Here is a 16,672-nt window from a genome sequence, read left to right on the forward strand (position 1 = left end):
CGGCTACTAACCAAACTGTCGGCATAGGTGGGCACCGCTTGAAGGAAATGAAGGCATAGCCACCCATAGTAATGAATCAACTTTTTGCAAAAATACATACATCCTTTCACATAATCTGACCACCTGCCTAACACTAATATTCTTTTGGCAAATTAGTAACCACCATCATTTGCAAGAATGAGTCTTCCTTTAGTGTTCCTGGAAATCTATGCTCAGCAAAGATTTCCAGGCATATTGTTGGAGTTTCCTCAACTCAGAGATATATGTCAGGCTTACGTCCACACTGGGGAAAGGCACCTGATGTGCATACATTTTTTTTCCACTAGGGAGAAAACTCTTCCCTTACACTGTCTTCCCCTCTCTACCCTAGAAGGAGAATTCCTCATGACCTCTCAGTAAATCTCTGACCGTTCCCAGGATGGGAAAGAGATGGGAGAGGAGGTTATGTATTTCACCAAGCTCATGAGTTTGTGTGCGTTCACAAATTTTCAAGGCAAACTACGCCTTGCACCCCTCACTCCTTACATGGAAATTAGTATCGTAGCAGTAAAACTATGTGTGCCTTTTGTGGATAGCACTCAGGCATAAATGGAGATATTTTTGGCTGTCATAAGTTTAGCAGGCTCTAAATGGCTTTGCGAATCAGGCCCGATGAGCGCTTTTTGCGATGGCAATTACTTCATGGTACGCTATAGTAGTCTTGTGCAGGTAGTAATTTTCAATTGTTATACTCACTGACGTATTACATGCAGGTTTCTTAAGTGGCCATTATAAGAATACGGAACCAGACAACCACTTTTTTTGCTTTTGCATAATATTTCACATGTCCCTGTAGAATTGATAAACAAACTCATTTAGTCAGTTAAGACTAACAATAAATGTTCACCCAGACAAGGACCATAATTCGAATCTTTGGAGAAAAAATAAAAAACAAAATAAATTTGATAAAGATGCCTATTTCTCATGAATGATGTAATTATTAATACAAAGTACGAGTGGTAATCTGAATTATGAAGTGGAATTTGTAACCATTATACTACACATTTATTTCCTTCAATAGAAAAAATATTTTAATTGCTATATAACCAAGAGTAAGCAGTGGTAAACACAGACATTAAAAATTGCACAATGTTGTTTTTCATGCAACATTAACATCTCTATGTGATGACATTAGCACTTGTTCACAGAACTGTCAACAGAAGTTCAATATGCAAGTTCTCATCATCCAAAATATTCTTTCTGAATTTCATATTTGAAATATAAAAGAGGCCTGATTTCTATCATTGATTGCAACGTCTAAGCTGTTGGTTTCATTATCTAGAAATTATTCCATCTTTTGTTTCCAATTCAAAGTCACAGAATTACCTGAGGAACACTGATGTTGACTCAAATTAGATGCACAAAATAGGATCACAATTGCAGTGAAAAAGGCAACCTCGGTATGCATTTGAGGAAAGGTAATAACTATTGAACTTATCACAGTTTATGGACTACTTCACAAGGTATAAATGTTGGATAGAATCGTTTCCGTAAACAAGTCCAGAAAGCAATGTTCATTATAAAAGCTGGCAGCCTTCCTGTCTCTGGATATTAACTTCCTGAGGATGTCTTGATGGCTCCTTAAAACTGATGTTTTGTGAATTCAAAGCCTTTAAAAAGAAACAGGGAAACTGTTAAAAACATATTGTGATTTTGACCAAAAGCAACAGAAAATCTACCAATATCGTTTTGTGATTTATTCATGTATACGTACGACCCTTGCAAGGCAAGATTATTTTACAGCCTGTTTTACCTTATGGAATTGCACAAAAGACACATAACAATAGCACTTTTCGCAAGCTTTAGGACTGGTTGAACACAAATATAATGTTTTTAAAGGTAAACAATGTTTTATATTTCTATTTGCTTGTTCACTGAAAAAAAAGCATGACAAAGGAATGAACGAAAATATTGAAGTCATTGATTAGATTTTGAAGCAATCTCTAATAAAGAGAAAGGGGCATATTTACAAGCCCCTATCGCCAATACAATGTCTGTTTTAGTGACGTTGTGTTGGTGATAGGGGCTTTGCCTTATTTACAAGGCAGAGTTATGCCACTTAACCCGTTCGGTTCTGCGGACAGACCCAGGCTGTCCCACGTGACGGTGGGTGTGTGCGGAGGACGGCCGGGGCTGTCCCAACCCCGCCCATTGATTAAAATGCCCGCACCATGGTCGAATACGCGCCACGCTGCGGTCAACGGGTTAATGTGGCTTAACGCTGCCTTGTAAATAAGGCCCCCTTTCACGCTGTACTTAGCATGAAAAGGAAGAGCAATGGGGGTTGTGGTGCGCGCTTCACCACAACACCCATTCATGTTGACGTTGCCCCCTATTTACAAGGGTTGCACAAATAGGATGCAGCGCCAAAATTAAGGCCAAATTTAAGACCAGGGAAAACCTGGTCCTTAAACAGACAAAACGAGGCAAAATGCTTCATTTCTCCTCGTTTTTGCTGTTTCCATGTCTGCTGTCTTGTGCAGCACACATAGAAACAGCAAATTGCCTTTGTTTGTTTGTGTGCAGGAAGGTGACCCTTCCTGCACATAAACAAACAAAAAAAGAAAAATTACGTTTTGCAAGTTCTATGTGTGCTGCATTTAGTTACAAAACGCCATGAATGATTGTTTATGTGCAGGAAGGGAGAACTTCCTGCACATTAACATTCATTTCTCCCAACGCAGACACCCTTGAACTAAGGTGCAAGGGTGCCTGCGTTGGCGCTATGCAGCTGAACTCAGGGGTGCGCCGCATTCTTGTGAATGTGGCGCGTGCCTGTGTTTTCAGAATGGAGAAGTCTGGCTTTAGCAATGTTTGCTTAACGCCACGCCTCTCCATTCTGTGCTAAATATGCCCCTAAGACACACACACACGAACGTACGCACTAAGGGCCAGATGTAGGTAAATTTTATTTTCCGACCTCTTAAATACCGAGTCATACCGACTCGGTATTTCAGAGGTCGGAAAATAAAAGTACCGAGATGTAGGTAAATGCAGATGTGCAATTACCGAATCGGAAACAGTCGGTATTTACCGATGCGGTAAATACCGACCAGTTAATGCCCATGCATTCCTATGGGCTTTGAAGCCCATAGGAATGAACGGGCATTTACCGGTCGGTATTTACCACATCGGTAAATACCGATAGCCACAAGGGTGCAGGGGGTGTCACTTTGACACCCTCTGGCACCCCCAAAAGAGGCTCGGGTGCCATGTGGCAGGCATACCTGCCCTAAGGGCAGGTCTGCCTGTCATATGGCATAGGTGTGCATGCACACATGTGCATGCACACCTGAAACGGTATTTTACCATCAAGTAGTATTTGATGGTAAAATACCGATTTTTTAATGCTTGTGGGACTCAGAAGAGTCCCACCTACATGTCAATTTTCCCTATTCCGTTAAAATACCGACTCGGTATTTTACAGACTCGGTAAATATACCTATCGGTAAATTTACCGAGTCTGTAAAATACAGGGACCTACATGTCAAATTGCTTTTACCGGTCGGTAACGGCCGAATTCGGCCGTTACCACCCGGTAAACGCCTACCTACATCTGGCCCTAACTCTCTCTGTTGTTTTTTTGTACAAAGAAGCGTGCTCATACTTGGTGGCACGCACCAAAATTAAATAAAGAGAAAATATTAAAATATACAATTATTTAAAAAGAAATGCTCATTAACTATAAGCATATTAAACCACCGAAATTGAAATTAACGCATGGAATCGTTTAGATCAGTGGAAAAGGATATGAAACTCTCAGTGCATGTTTTCTATTCTTTAGCCATTTACCTGATGATGCCTTAGGGAAATATGTAAAAGAAATTTTGGGCAGCATCAATTGTCTTCGACCCAGTCCGTGCGCTCTTGAAAGGACACAGTGCACATATATATCCCAGAAATGTTGAGCTAGTCCATCAAATAGGTCATTGTGTTTGGGGTTGTTAGAATCTTTGAGAAAGATCATGAAGTCCCAGAGTCCATCAACCGTTTCTGCTATTCTGAGTTTCTTCACTTCAACCAGTTTCAGAGAAGCGGCCTCCCAACACTCGTTATTAATTTCACTTAAACTGCCCAAATGCGAGTTTGCTTGAGCTTCCTTTTGGTACCCAGATCGGCCGTAAACCATGACCACCATCAGTATGAAGAGCAGCTGAAGGTACAGTCTGCTGCATACAGGTTCCATCCTTTGAAAAACCTAAAACGACAAAAATTGTGACAGTGAGTAAACTACTATCAAAATGTTAAACTTTAAATTGTTAACCCTAATTCCAATTGACTCTGCCTTATGACATTTCTTGCTCGTGTATCTGTGGCCATGTTTTAAGTTGACCTTTTACTTTATTAAAAAACGTTTCATAGATGTTCAACTCAAAAGCAAAACACAAAGGCTGCCATAAGATAGAATAATATTTTGTCATGGCAGAGTGATGTTTTGCACCACAATGGGAGTTTAAGCCTAGTCTAAAGACTGGTAGCAGCTCATGAGTGGTGGGATTTAGTCTTGACTTACAAAGCTTCAAGGCATACATGTGAGACAACAGTGTAATAAACATAGTATTGTCATGAGGGTTGTGCCTGGGATAATGTGATTTGTGAGATGACAGGGCTAGGTCCTCTTCACGCCCTCTTTTGTATACACTGGTTGCCCATTCACCAGCGAATCGAGTTTAAAGTGTGCTGTATAATTCATAGATGCCTTCAGGGACTCGGCCCTAAATATCTGGCTGAACTATTTCAGCTGTATATCCCTACTCGTTCATTGCGTTCTAGTAACCTATCATTGTTACAAGTCCCTCGGATCAAGAAGGCAAGACAAGGGGGCCGTGCCCTGTCCTATAAGGGCCCCATTCTGTGGAACAATCTGCCCTTTGCCTTAAGACAAATTACTAACATACAGGCCTTTAAGAAAGCTTTAAAAACTCATCTGTTTGCAGCCATATAAGATCTTGGCCTCCTTATGATTATATTTCCGATCTGGCATCTTGGAAGGCCATAAGCGCGGAGATACCCTCTGGGTCGATTCCTGCGCTATACAAGAACCTAAATACAATAAATAAATAAATAAATAAATATCGGTTGACCTCCATGTGTGCCCTGTGACAGTAACTCTAGTCTTTCTGACCTCTTCCCATCTACAATAAGGCTCACCATATGATACCTATACCAATTCACTACTTCAACCCTCATCATCAAAAGGCCAGGCAAACATAATGTGTGAAAGGTCCAGTTGAACGTTGAAAGCAACTCGAGGGCCACCTGAATAGGCTGGGTCTCCTTTGCACAAGGCTGTCTCCACCTTCTGTAGGGAAGCTGGGCCAGTGAGGACAAAACTGGTTTGGACTGGGCTTAGACACCCTTGCCACAAGGAGAACAAAGAGTAAATGCAGTATAAGTATTGGACCTTAAACCACAGAGTATTATTTTACTTCTGGATTCAAGAGGAACCTCTACCAAGGAGAAGAGCTGGAGAGCTGAAAGAAGAAGTACTGCCCCTTTGCTGTGTTGCTTTGCTGGGTTGGCCTGCATTTGCTGCTTCTGTCAAACAGAGAACAAAGACTGGAAATTGCTGTGAACCTGCTTGAGAAGAATCTCCAAGGGTTTGTGTGTGCCTGCCTCCTGTTCTGAAGTATCAGGGCCACAAAGACTTCACACCAAACCACTGACCAGCACCTGAACTCCTCTTTGGACTTCTGAATTGCAAAGCGTGTCAGTTCCAGTTCCTGGGCCCTGAGAATTGTGTGGTTGGTGCTGCAAAGCAAGAAGAACAACTCTGACACCCTCATCCCCACTGTCAGTGATGCCGAAAACCTGCACCAAGGCCTGGACTTGATGCCTCACCTTCTCAGGACTCGGTGTCTCGCCTTCTCACGGCAGAAAGAAGCCAGATTCACCTAAACAACTGACGCCTCATCTCCACAATGCCGTGCATCGGCCATAGATTCTGTTTCCAAGGAACTGCTGTTTGGGGGACCGTGTGACTACGTACCAGACCCGTTCACCTCGTGGTCGGCGCTGTCCTCTGGATTTGTGCCTGTCACAACGTCATAATAGCCCCAGGTGGAACTATTTGTTGCTATGATTTCTATTTTTGGAGTAACCATTTTAAAAGTGATATCTTGATACATGTTTGTTGTATTTTTGTCATTATGGTCTTGCTTGGTTTAGATAAAGATACTTTATTTTTCTAAGCTGATGTGTTGTCTATTTGTGGTGATTTTACTGTGTTAGTGTGGGTTTGGGTACAAATACTTTACACATTGCCTTTGGGATAGGCCTGTCTGGTCATGACAATAGGATTGCCTATTCTTTGTGCGCAAATAACCCGCTTACACTTTAATTGTGCTCTGCATTTCCTCTGAGCTTTAGGCTAGCACCTGCTTTCCCCGCATTATTGCATTTAAAAAACGTTTTTTAATTTTAGGCTTTGATTATATATTTTTTTAATTGAACTAAATTTAATCTGATTGAGTTTACCTGCATTTCGAACGATTAGGAGGGCATGAAATCGCAGTCAAGCATTAGCGCAAACCGGAAGTTACCGGAGATATCGCTGGAGGAGGGGCAGCATTGTAGTTGCTATAATGCAGGGGACTACAAAAATGGGGCAGCGGCGCGGAACCCATAAGGATTGCCTTTTCTTTGTACACCAATAACCCACTTACACTTTAATTGTACTCTGCATTTCCACAGAGCAATAGACTAGCACTTGATTTCCCCACATTATTGCATTTTAAAATTGATTTAGAATTTAAGGCTGTGATTGTATTTTTTTAAAATTGAACTAAATTGAATCTGATTGAGCTTGCCAGAATTTCGGACAATTAGGAGGGTGCAAAAGCACAGTCAAGCCTCAGTGCAAACCGAAAGTTACCGGAAGTAGCGCTGGAGGAGGGGCAGCATTCTAGTTGTTTTAACACAGGGACCAACAAAAATGGGACAGTGGCACGGTGCCCCAAAGGCTAGCCAGTCTGCGCCTGTCTTCACCCGAACGGGACCAGAGGCCGGGGACCCTGTCCCTTTTATAGGAAAACCTAGGATTCACCACCAATGTTCCAGAGAGTTGCTTTTGAAACTGGCCAAACCGTAGCATGATAACATGGAACCTTGTGTTAAAACATCTCCTGGGGACCCGAACGGTCCATTCTCATGCCTCCACTGTAAATGGGTCTTCCAAGCAATATCTGAACAGCATACTAAGAAAGCTATCAGCTTGGATGGCCTTCTAATGATCTGCATTCGTTTTAACTCCAGGTCAATGCTTAAACATTGCCTCGAGATCTGTAACATCTTACCCGACACAAAACGCGACCTAGCATTTATACAGAAACTTGGCTAGATGATAACAATTCCCCTGATATTACTACCACCCTACCGGTTGGATATAAGCTATCATAACGGGATGGGAAGGGACGGAAGGGAGGGGTATAGCTAACCTATTCAACGACAGCTTTATCTGTGTTCCTGAGGCCCCATTGGGTGAACATGAGATCTTGGCTTTTTCAGTGTCCAATGGTGAGCAAAAACTACTCTGGGGAGCAGTAATTTACAATCCTCCTGGATACAAGCCAGATTTTACCACCAAATTGTTGTCCCAACTATTGCCCTCTTGCCTCAAACACAAAGACTTTCTAGTTATTAGCGATTTTAATGTTCATTTTCAACACTCCATGGACCCGGTGGTAAAAAACGTAGAAAGTGATATGCAGATACTGCAACTAAAACAATGGATCAAAGGGCCAATCCACGTGGCTGGGCATACACTGGACCTTCGTTTCTCCAACATAGAGGCTATCAGCGCTTCAGAGTTTACACCTCTGTCCTGGACTGACCACTCCTTAATCTCCTTTTCTCTTAACCTACCAATCAAGTGAACCCATGTGACCACACCATCAACAACGTTAAAAAGACCATTGAATCTTATCAACCCAGATCTGTTCGCTTCCCCCTTCTCCCCATATGACCCAAGAATTGCCAGAACGCTCTCTGCTCAGGCAGAGGCTGAGGTCTTGCATAATGAGATCACTAATGCACTGAATCAGTGCTCCCCATGACTAGAAAGTAAATCTAACAGGAGGTCACAATCAGAGAAATGGTATTCATTAGAATTAAAACTATTAAAAAGTAGATGTAAATCCCTGGAACATAAGTGGAGGCTATCCAAAGAAAGCAATGAGAGACAGATCTGCAAAGAGGATCTGAAAATCTACCACAATGCCCTCAAAAGTGCAGAAAAAAACACTACTATGCAAAACGAATTGAAGACAACTGTAATTCATCTAAAGAAATATATAGCATAGTGAAGAAACTCTGCAAACCAACTAGTATGTCCAATACTATGACTCCTTCTACTGACAACTGTGAGCTAATTAAAAACTTCTCCACTAATAAAGTCTCTAAAATATACTCCTCCTTCAATAGCCAACCCACTGTTAACAAATTAGACTGGGAGACCTTAGCACCACACCTTAAAGCACATGCTTACTTAAGCAACCTGGCCCCAATATTGGAAGAACAGGTTGCAAAAGCTATGACAGGATCTCCGCTCAAACTCTTCCCTCACTTTATCTTCTCACGGCTTCTATCGGTCCTAAGCCCGCATGTTACTTGTCTCTTCAGTAAACCTCTAGATTTGACATCATTCCCAGGTATCTGGAAGGAAACCATGGTATTTCCACTATTACAACAAGTATGCTTGGAAATCTATAACTCTGCAAACTACCGACCAATCTCTCAATTACCATACTTGTTTAAAGTATTGGAGAAACTGGTCAATAAACAACTGATCAATTTCCTAGAAACAAATGAACTTTTAGATCCTTCTCAGACCGGTTTTAGAGCTGATAACAATACAGAAGCCACCTTACTTGCAATATCAGACAACATCAGATCCTTGGTGAACCAAGGTAAAACTGCTGCACTGATCTTTTTGGTATTTACAGCAGCTTTTGATACTGCTTCCCACGACAACCAGCTACGTATTTTACATGAAAAAGGAATACATTTGAAAGCTCTTCAGTGGTTCACCTCTTTTCTATTCAACAGAATACAAAAATTCCAAATAGACCCTTTCTCTTCCACTTCAATTTCTATCAAATACGGAGTACGGTAGGGGGCCTCCCTGAGCCCCAACCTGTTTAATGCTTATGTCTCCTCCCCAGCAGAGATTAGCTGGAAATGGGGCTTCATTATCTGCTCCTATGCAGATGATACGCTGCTGCTAATTGCCTTTGAAGAAAGGCATGAGAATACCAAAAATAATCTAATTAACTGTCTCTTAGAAACAGCAACCTGGATGACTGAACACTGCTTGAAATTGAATGCTGAAAAGTCTGAGATCCTGCTTTTCAGTGGAGCACACCTAGTCTGGGACAATACCTGGTGGCCCTGGGTGCTAGGAGCTGCCCAAGAACCCAAGTGAGTTGCAAAAAACTTGAGCATACTCATTGATAATACACTAGAAATGCAAGACCGAGTTTGAGTGCTGTGCGGGAAAAGCCTCAATATGATGAAACTACTACGAATACTTTTTTCATGCATCCCCTTAAACTGTAGAAAGCTATTACCCAGGCACTACTTTCTAGCAGACTTGACTGTGGGAATGCGCTCTAAGTGGGCACGCCAGAGTATCTTTTTTCCCCGACTGTAGGGGGTCCAGAATGCTGCTGCTAAACTGGTCTGCAATAAAAGCAAATACAGCTCGGCATCTGAAAGTCTGAGGGAACTGCATTGGTTTCCCATATGCCAAAGGGTCAAGCTCAAGCTCCTGTGTTATGCTCATAGAGCGCTACGTAAGAGTGGCCCCCGAATTTTGAGAGATAAAATTGAACTCTATACACCCACACGAAATCTGAGATCTCACTATCATGCCATGGCCAAAAAACAAACGGATCAAGAAGGTTAGAGGAGGAGGTCGAGCCTTCTATATTCTGGTGGCTGTTCACTGGAATGAACTACCCTTAGACCCTCGCCTAACAGACAAATATTTTTCCTTCAGGAAGAAAATGAAAACATGGCTGTTCCCCAAAACATAGCCAAAGATTCCCACTGTCATCTTGGCTGGGGTTCCACTCCTTTAAATTGTCCAGATAATCATCACTTCCATATCAGGATAACGCTTTCCTAGAGCCGTGATGTCCCTTGGGATGAATGCTGCGCTTAATAAATAATAAATACAAATACAGGCTACCTAGGGGGTGAGCAGGGGCTATCTAAAGTGTGTAACTCCCTTACCCTGACTAGAAGGAAGGGTACCTACTTTGACAAAGGAGCATACCTCTGCCAACTAGAGACCCCCATTTCTAACAGTGATGTTGCTATGTGCGTACTAAGTGGAAAAGGGTATGCCAAGATGTGGGTCCCTTGCTCACTGCCCCACTGGAATCAAGCTAGCCTGGCTGATGAGGGGTAAAACCCCCAAACCGGTTCTGGGAGGCTTATTTACGGTCCAGGGAGGCTAGTGGCTCTATCATGTTCCAGTATTTGTTTCTTTAATTCACAGATAGTACCTCCTATAAATTTCAAACCGCAGGGACACTCTATTACGCATGCACCATACTGATTTTTGCATGTAATGTTTTGTCTGTTTTTCAATTTTTGTTTATTTGCTGTGGTGAATTTTTGTTTTTATACTGCAATCTAACAGACCTTGAATTGATTGCATTTCCAAAACCCTAGTCGTGTGAGCCAATGTGACTTGTTTTAAAAAAAAATGAGAATGTAAAAGTGTGTCTATAAGATTTCTCGCTCTCCTGAATGTTATATTCGGTTGGTTTCACATTATTTCTGCCGCTGTCGGGTCTCATTGCAATAGACCCCAATGTTTTCTTAGAATTTGGCCTATTTGTTCTGCTTCAGCTGAGTATGTTGTTATAAGTGTATGGGACCCTCATCTTTTGATTTTTGTTTACCTTTCTAGCATTTGTGCTCTGTTCAGATGTTTTGTCTTGGCCAGTTTTGCGCTGATCACCTGTTTTGGGTATTTTCTAGTTTGAAATCTTTTCACAGTTTCACTGCTATGGTTTGCCATTTCTTTTTCCAGGTAGCAAATTCTCTTGATTCCTAAAAATTCCCCATAGTGAATGCTCCATTTTAAACTTTATTGTGGAAACTGTTCCCATGGAGTATTGTGCCAGTGGGAGTTTTCTTGCGATGTAATGCTGTTTGGATCATGTTATCAACACCACTAAATAAAGTGATGGACAGAGTATTGCAACACTCCCCCCCTGTCAAAGATTTGGGTGTAATCCATTGTTATTTTGCTCACCACGTCAACCCAGTTTGGACCCAGCCACATGAAAATCAGTCTTGACCCTTCTCCCCATGGGAACAGTCCAGCCCGACTTTCCAAGCCAGGCCCTCCCTGGACTGGAACAAGAATCTGGGGACCGGTTTCAGGGTATCTCTCCTCATCAGCCGGGCTAGCTTGAATCCAGTGGTGCAGCAAGCAAGGAACCCCCTCTCCGGGCATGCTTTTAGGTCGCAGATAGCATGATCACAAAAATAAAATGATGGACGAGTGTTGAAAATTGTAAACACTCGCCTCCAATCACAGATCTGGGTTTAATCCATAGCTATTTTGCTCACCACGTCACACCAGTTTGGACCCAGCCATATGCAAATCAGTCTTGATCCTGCTCCCCAAAGGCATCCCAAACTGCCAAGCCAGGTGTTCCCTGGACCGGAAACAAGCATCCTGGGACAGGTTTCGGTATTACTCCTCATCAGCCAGGCTTGCTTGAACCCAGTGGTGCAGCGAGCAAAGAACCCACATCTGGGCATACCCTTAGCAACTTATGGCGCACATAGCAACATCACAAAATAAAATGATAGATCGGGTTCATTCAAATTTATGGTCCTCTTCAGTCTTGTATGATTTATTTCAGATAACTGACATTCAGTGATGGAATATCTCCCAGAAAGTTATCATGATTCAAAATAATCATTTGTTACTACTTGGGTTCACTCCATTTTTTAGTTTCTGTGGTGTGTCATTCAGTAGGTGCTCACACTGAATTCTGGGTATTGTAGTCTTGTTTTTAAAATCATTGTTCAATAGTGTATCTTTACCACCCTTCGATAGGTTTCAATTGATTAGTATTCAGTCTCAAGCTCATCCTAGATGATCCTTATTGTTTTCAATAAACATTTCCTGATATTTAGATCTTTTGAATTCTATGTTTATTTATCATACCCCCGGAGGGCAATTGTCTGGAATTCTGGGCATTGTAGTCATCATTTTTATATTTTTATTTCATTATTGCTCTTAATTTACAACCCTTGAGTGAGTCAATTGTATCTATTGATTGGAGCTTCCTTTGTCACCAATCATTTACATATATATTCATACTTTCATTTTCATTGTTGTCATATTTGATTTTTGTTTTTTTTATTTCAGCATAGGGATACCTGCCCCCCTAGGTCCTATGGGGGGCCCCAGAGGGACCCTTCAAGGGCCCAATTGTTTCTAAATCATCTGTTTTTGCCACAACTTAGTGGGGCTCCTGCAGGATTGCAGCAAAAAAAAAGAAAATGGTGGCCCACCATTTTTGTATAAATGTTTGGGACGAGTGCCCCTCGCCGAGCCCCTTTTGGGCCCTGGGCTCCCCTTTCCCTGGGGTCAGGTATATTAACTTAGGGGAGGGGCATGTTGGCCTCCCTTACCGATGGCGGCTCTGGTGATCCTATCCCCTGGTGCTCAATTGAGAAAAAAGGAGAGGGGGACACTCTCTGAGAGTCTTAAAAAGGTCCAAGGACCCCTTCCCTATGGGCCGCAACATAACTTTAAAAGGAGGGGTCTCCGCAGTCTCCTTCCTTGAGCCTCTAAAGGCCTCAGGGACACTAGGGCTGATTCAGTTACTGTGCCCTGGGAAACTCAGCACCGGGACACAGTAGTTTCCTTGCACCCACCAACGCTGGCAGGAAAATATATGTTTGCTACCCCAGCAGGAGCATTTTTAAATATCCGACTAGATGGGAGAAAACAGGAGGTACAAACATGTCTGCTATGCACCCAGTGAACCCAGTCAGGTGCCTACACTCTCCTGGGCTGAGAAACTGATATTGTTCACACCCAGATAGAGCATTCAAAGACAGCTGGTCACCATGCGGGGAGCCAGCTGGGGCCACGGAGATCTTGGAGCTACCCCCGTGACTTGTGGTTTGTGGGTGCCCTGGTTCCTTTTGGAAATGTGGAAGGAGATCCTTTCGTTCAGATATTGGGTCTGATGTTGTGGAGGGATTTGTAGGCATGGGTGAGTAGCTTGAAGGTTACTCTCTTTTCAACTGCAAGCCATTGGAGGTCTCGTAGGTGATGGGTCATGTGCTTGTGTCGTGGGGTTCTGAGGACGAGTCTGTCTGCGGTGTTCTGGGTGGTTTGGAGCTTGTGTAGCAGGGTTTTGTTGATTCTGGCTTAGAGGGCGTTACAGTAGTCTAGTCTGCTGGTTATGAGTGTGTGGTGATGATCTTTCTGCATTCAGAGGGATCCACTTGAAGGTTTTGCAGAGGATGCAGAGGGAGTTGAAGCAGGTGGAGGTGACGGCATTGGTCTGGTGGGTCATGGTGAGGGAGGAGTCTGAATGATGCCAAGGTGCCGAGTATGGTCTGTCGGGGTGGGTGGGGTTCCAAGGGCAGTGGGCCACCAGGAGCTGTCCCATGCAGTGGGGGAGGGTCCAAGGACAAGGACCTCAGTCTTCTCCGAGTTCAGTTTTGGCAACTGCTGCTCATCTATGCTGCGACATCTTTCATTCCTTTGCAGCAGCTGAGTCTTGTGTCTTCGGGGTTCTTCATGAGGGAGAGGATGAGTGGGTGTCTTTGGCGCAAGATACTATGCTGAGCCCATGCTAGCTGACGATGGTGGCGAGGGGGGCGATGTAGATGTTTAAGAGTGTGGGGCTGAGCGAGGATCCTTGGGGTACTCCACAGTTGATCTCTGTAGGTTCGCAGAGAAGGGGACGAGTCTGATCCTTTGGGTTCTGCCGGAGAGAAAGGAGCAGATCCAGTCGAGCGTGGTTACTCGTATAGCGGTGTCATGGAGTCTGGCTGCAAGAGTGCAGTATGAGATGGTGATGAAGGTTGTGGAGAGGTCTAGTAGGATGAGGGCCGCAGTGTGGCTCTGGTCGAGTAGCATGCGGATGTCATCGTGGCAGCGAGGAGGACGGTCTCGGTGCTGTGGTTGCTGAGAAATCCAGACTGGTAGGAGTCGAGGATGACGTTCTCTTCGATGAAGGTGGTCAGCTGGGCGTTGTTGAATCTTTCTGTGACTTAGGGAAGGAGAGAGATGGGCCGTAGTTATTCAGGTCTGTCGGGTCGTCCGAGGGTTTCTTGAGGAGGGGCTTGACCTCAGCTCGCTTTCAGTGGTTGGGGAAGATGCCGGATTCGAGGGAGGCATTGATGGTCTGGCCTAGTTCGGGTGCAATGTCAGCGGCAGCTCTGTGGTAGATGTGTGGTGGGCAGGGGTCCGTTGATGCTTCTGAGTGGGTGTTCTTCATGGTCGTGGTGGTGTCTTCGGTAGGAGCAGGTTTCCAGGTGGTGATTGTTGGCTGGTTGTCAGTAGTGGGGGGGAGAGGTGTACGGAGTCTGTACGCTGAAGTTGTCATAGAGGGCCCTGATTTTCCGGTAGATGTAGTAGGAGCTGAGCTGGTTGCAGAGGTCCTGGGAACGTGTGATGTCCGTGGATTCGCTTGGGGGCTTGGTGAACTGCTGTATGACGTTGAAGAGTTCTTTAGCGTTACTTGCGTTGGTGTGGATTTTGTCCTTGATGAAGGTTTGCTTGGTGGCTCTTATGCGCTGGTGGTATTCATTCATGGCATTCCTGTAGTTGTTCTGTTCTGCAGTGGTTTTCCTGTTTAGCCAGAGTTTCTCGAGGCGTCTGCAGGAGTGCCTGGCTTCTTGGAGGTTGATGGTGAACCAGGCGGCCTTCCAGTTGCGTTGTTTGACAGGGTGATGGAGTGGTGTGAGCTTGTCAGCGTAGCTGAAGAGCCAGCGGTTTAGTTCTTTGGCTGCAGAGTTGGCGTCGGTCGTGGCGATGGAGGGGGTCATGGAGGAGGGTGGTGTTAAGGTGTTCCTCTGTGATCTTGCCCCAGTTCCTTTGTGGCGTGCGGAGGGCAGGTTTGGTTGCAGTATTGGTGTTGAAGGTGAAGTGTACACAGTGGTGGTATGTCCAGAGGGGCTGCGTGGTGTGGATGTTTGTACCTCCTGTGAAGATGGGGTCGAGGGTTTATCCAGCTCTGTGGGTGGAGGTGGTGATAAGCTATTTCAGTCCGAGGTTGGCGATGTTGTCAAGGAGGGTGGAAGAGTCGGGGTCGCTGCGGTTGTCGAGGTGGAAGTTCAGGTCTTTGATGAGAATGTAGTCCGTGGAGGCAATGGCGTGGGGTGCAACGAGGTCGGCAATGGTGGTGGCTGAAGAGGCGCGAGGCCCGGGGGGTCTGTAGATGAGGGTTCTGCATGGCGCGGTTCTGGAGCTGGTTTGGATCTGAAAGTGGAGGTGCTCTGTGTTGGAGAGGCGGTTGCACGTGCCGGAGGTGGAGAGTCAGAGGGAGCTCTTGTGTGCAATGGCGAGTCTTCCTCCTGGCTGGTGGGGGTCCTTTCTTTGGATCTTGTATCCGTCGAAGATGGCGGTGGCGATGTAGGGGGCAGAGGTGGTGTTGGTCCACATTTCTGTGAAAAAGGCAATGTCTCGTTAGAGGGTGTCAAGCAGGTCCCAGATCTCCATGGCGTGTCTGTGGAGGGAGCGCACATTGAGGAGGATGCACGTCAAGGCTTCGGTGGTGCGGGAGTCCAGCGTGGGTTCTGTTGTCGTGGGGGGCTGTTGATGGGGAAGGATTGTCAGCAGTGTAGGCAGGAGAACTGGCCATGGGTGGTGTTCAGCATCGATCTCTGGCAGTTGTTGTTCTTTCTGGGCTTGAGTGCGAAGAGGGCAGCTGAGTCGTGGCGGTGAATGGCCGAAGAACCAGGGTCCAGCTTTGCAGCGGCCGCCATTAGGTAGGAGAGGGGGAGGGAAACGCAGCTGGGTGGTGGGAAGTGGGAACAGGCAGGGGGAGGGGACGCAGGGGCAGATGTGGCGGGGAATAGGAGAGGGGGCAGAAAACAGGCATAAGGGGGAGGAAACACAGGAAAAAAGGCAACAGAGACAGAGCAGGCACAGAAAAGGCAGAAAAGCAGAAGGGTGGATTAGGGGCAGATCGAGCCACCAACAGAGCCAAAAACGGCAAAGAGGCACAAGGGCAGACACGGGCAGAAATAGACAGAAGGCAGCAAGAGGCACAAGGGCAGACATGGGTACAAAAAGAGAAAGAAAGCAGCAAAGAGGCACAGGACAGACATGGGCACAAGATAGACAGAGAGCAGCAACAGGCGCATGGCAGAAACGGGCACAAAAGCGACAGAGAGCAGCAAATCGGAGCAGTGGCACGTTACGGCAGAGCTGCAGGGAGAGCAGGTCTCTGACCAAGAGGTCAACATACAAGTAAACCAATGTAATTTTCTGTTTCTCGGGGAGCCCTACTTCTATTCCTACTCTAGTATGTTGTATTAATATTCTATGACCAGGACTTCACCCTAATACTATGTAGACATATCTTATAGATTTGGATTGCTCACATATGCTATGTCCTGAAGATGATCTCTTAATAAC

General features: G+C 44.9%; 1 protein-coding gene across 1 annotated transcript in view; it reads right to left on the bottom strand.

Annotated features, from left to right (window-relative positions):
• Positions 1–1,108: 1,108 nt before the first annotated feature.
• The window catches only part of FAM237B (family with sequence similarity 237 member B), a 332,680-nt gene continuing 317,116 nt past the window's right edge, over positions 1,109–16,672 (bottom strand). The window contains exons 2-3 of the mRNA XM_086939983.1: positions 3,832–4,237; positions 1,109–1,649 (exon numbers count right to left, since the gene is read on the bottom strand). Coding sequence (XP_086796109.1) covers positions 1,621–1,649; positions 3,832–4,225 — 423 coding nt within the window. The 5' untranslated portion in view covers positions 4,226–4,237 and the 3' untranslated portion in view covers positions 1,109–1,620. The remainder of the gene's footprint in view (positions 1,650–3,831; positions 4,238–16,672) is intronic.

Source organism: Lissotriton vulgaris, chromosome 10 (assembly GCF_964263255.1).
Source record: "Lissotriton vulgaris chromosome 10, aLisVul1.2, whole genome shotgun sequence".
Taxonomy (NCBI): Eukaryota; Metazoa; Chordata; class Amphibia; order Caudata; family Salamandridae; genus Lissotriton; species Lissotriton vulgaris.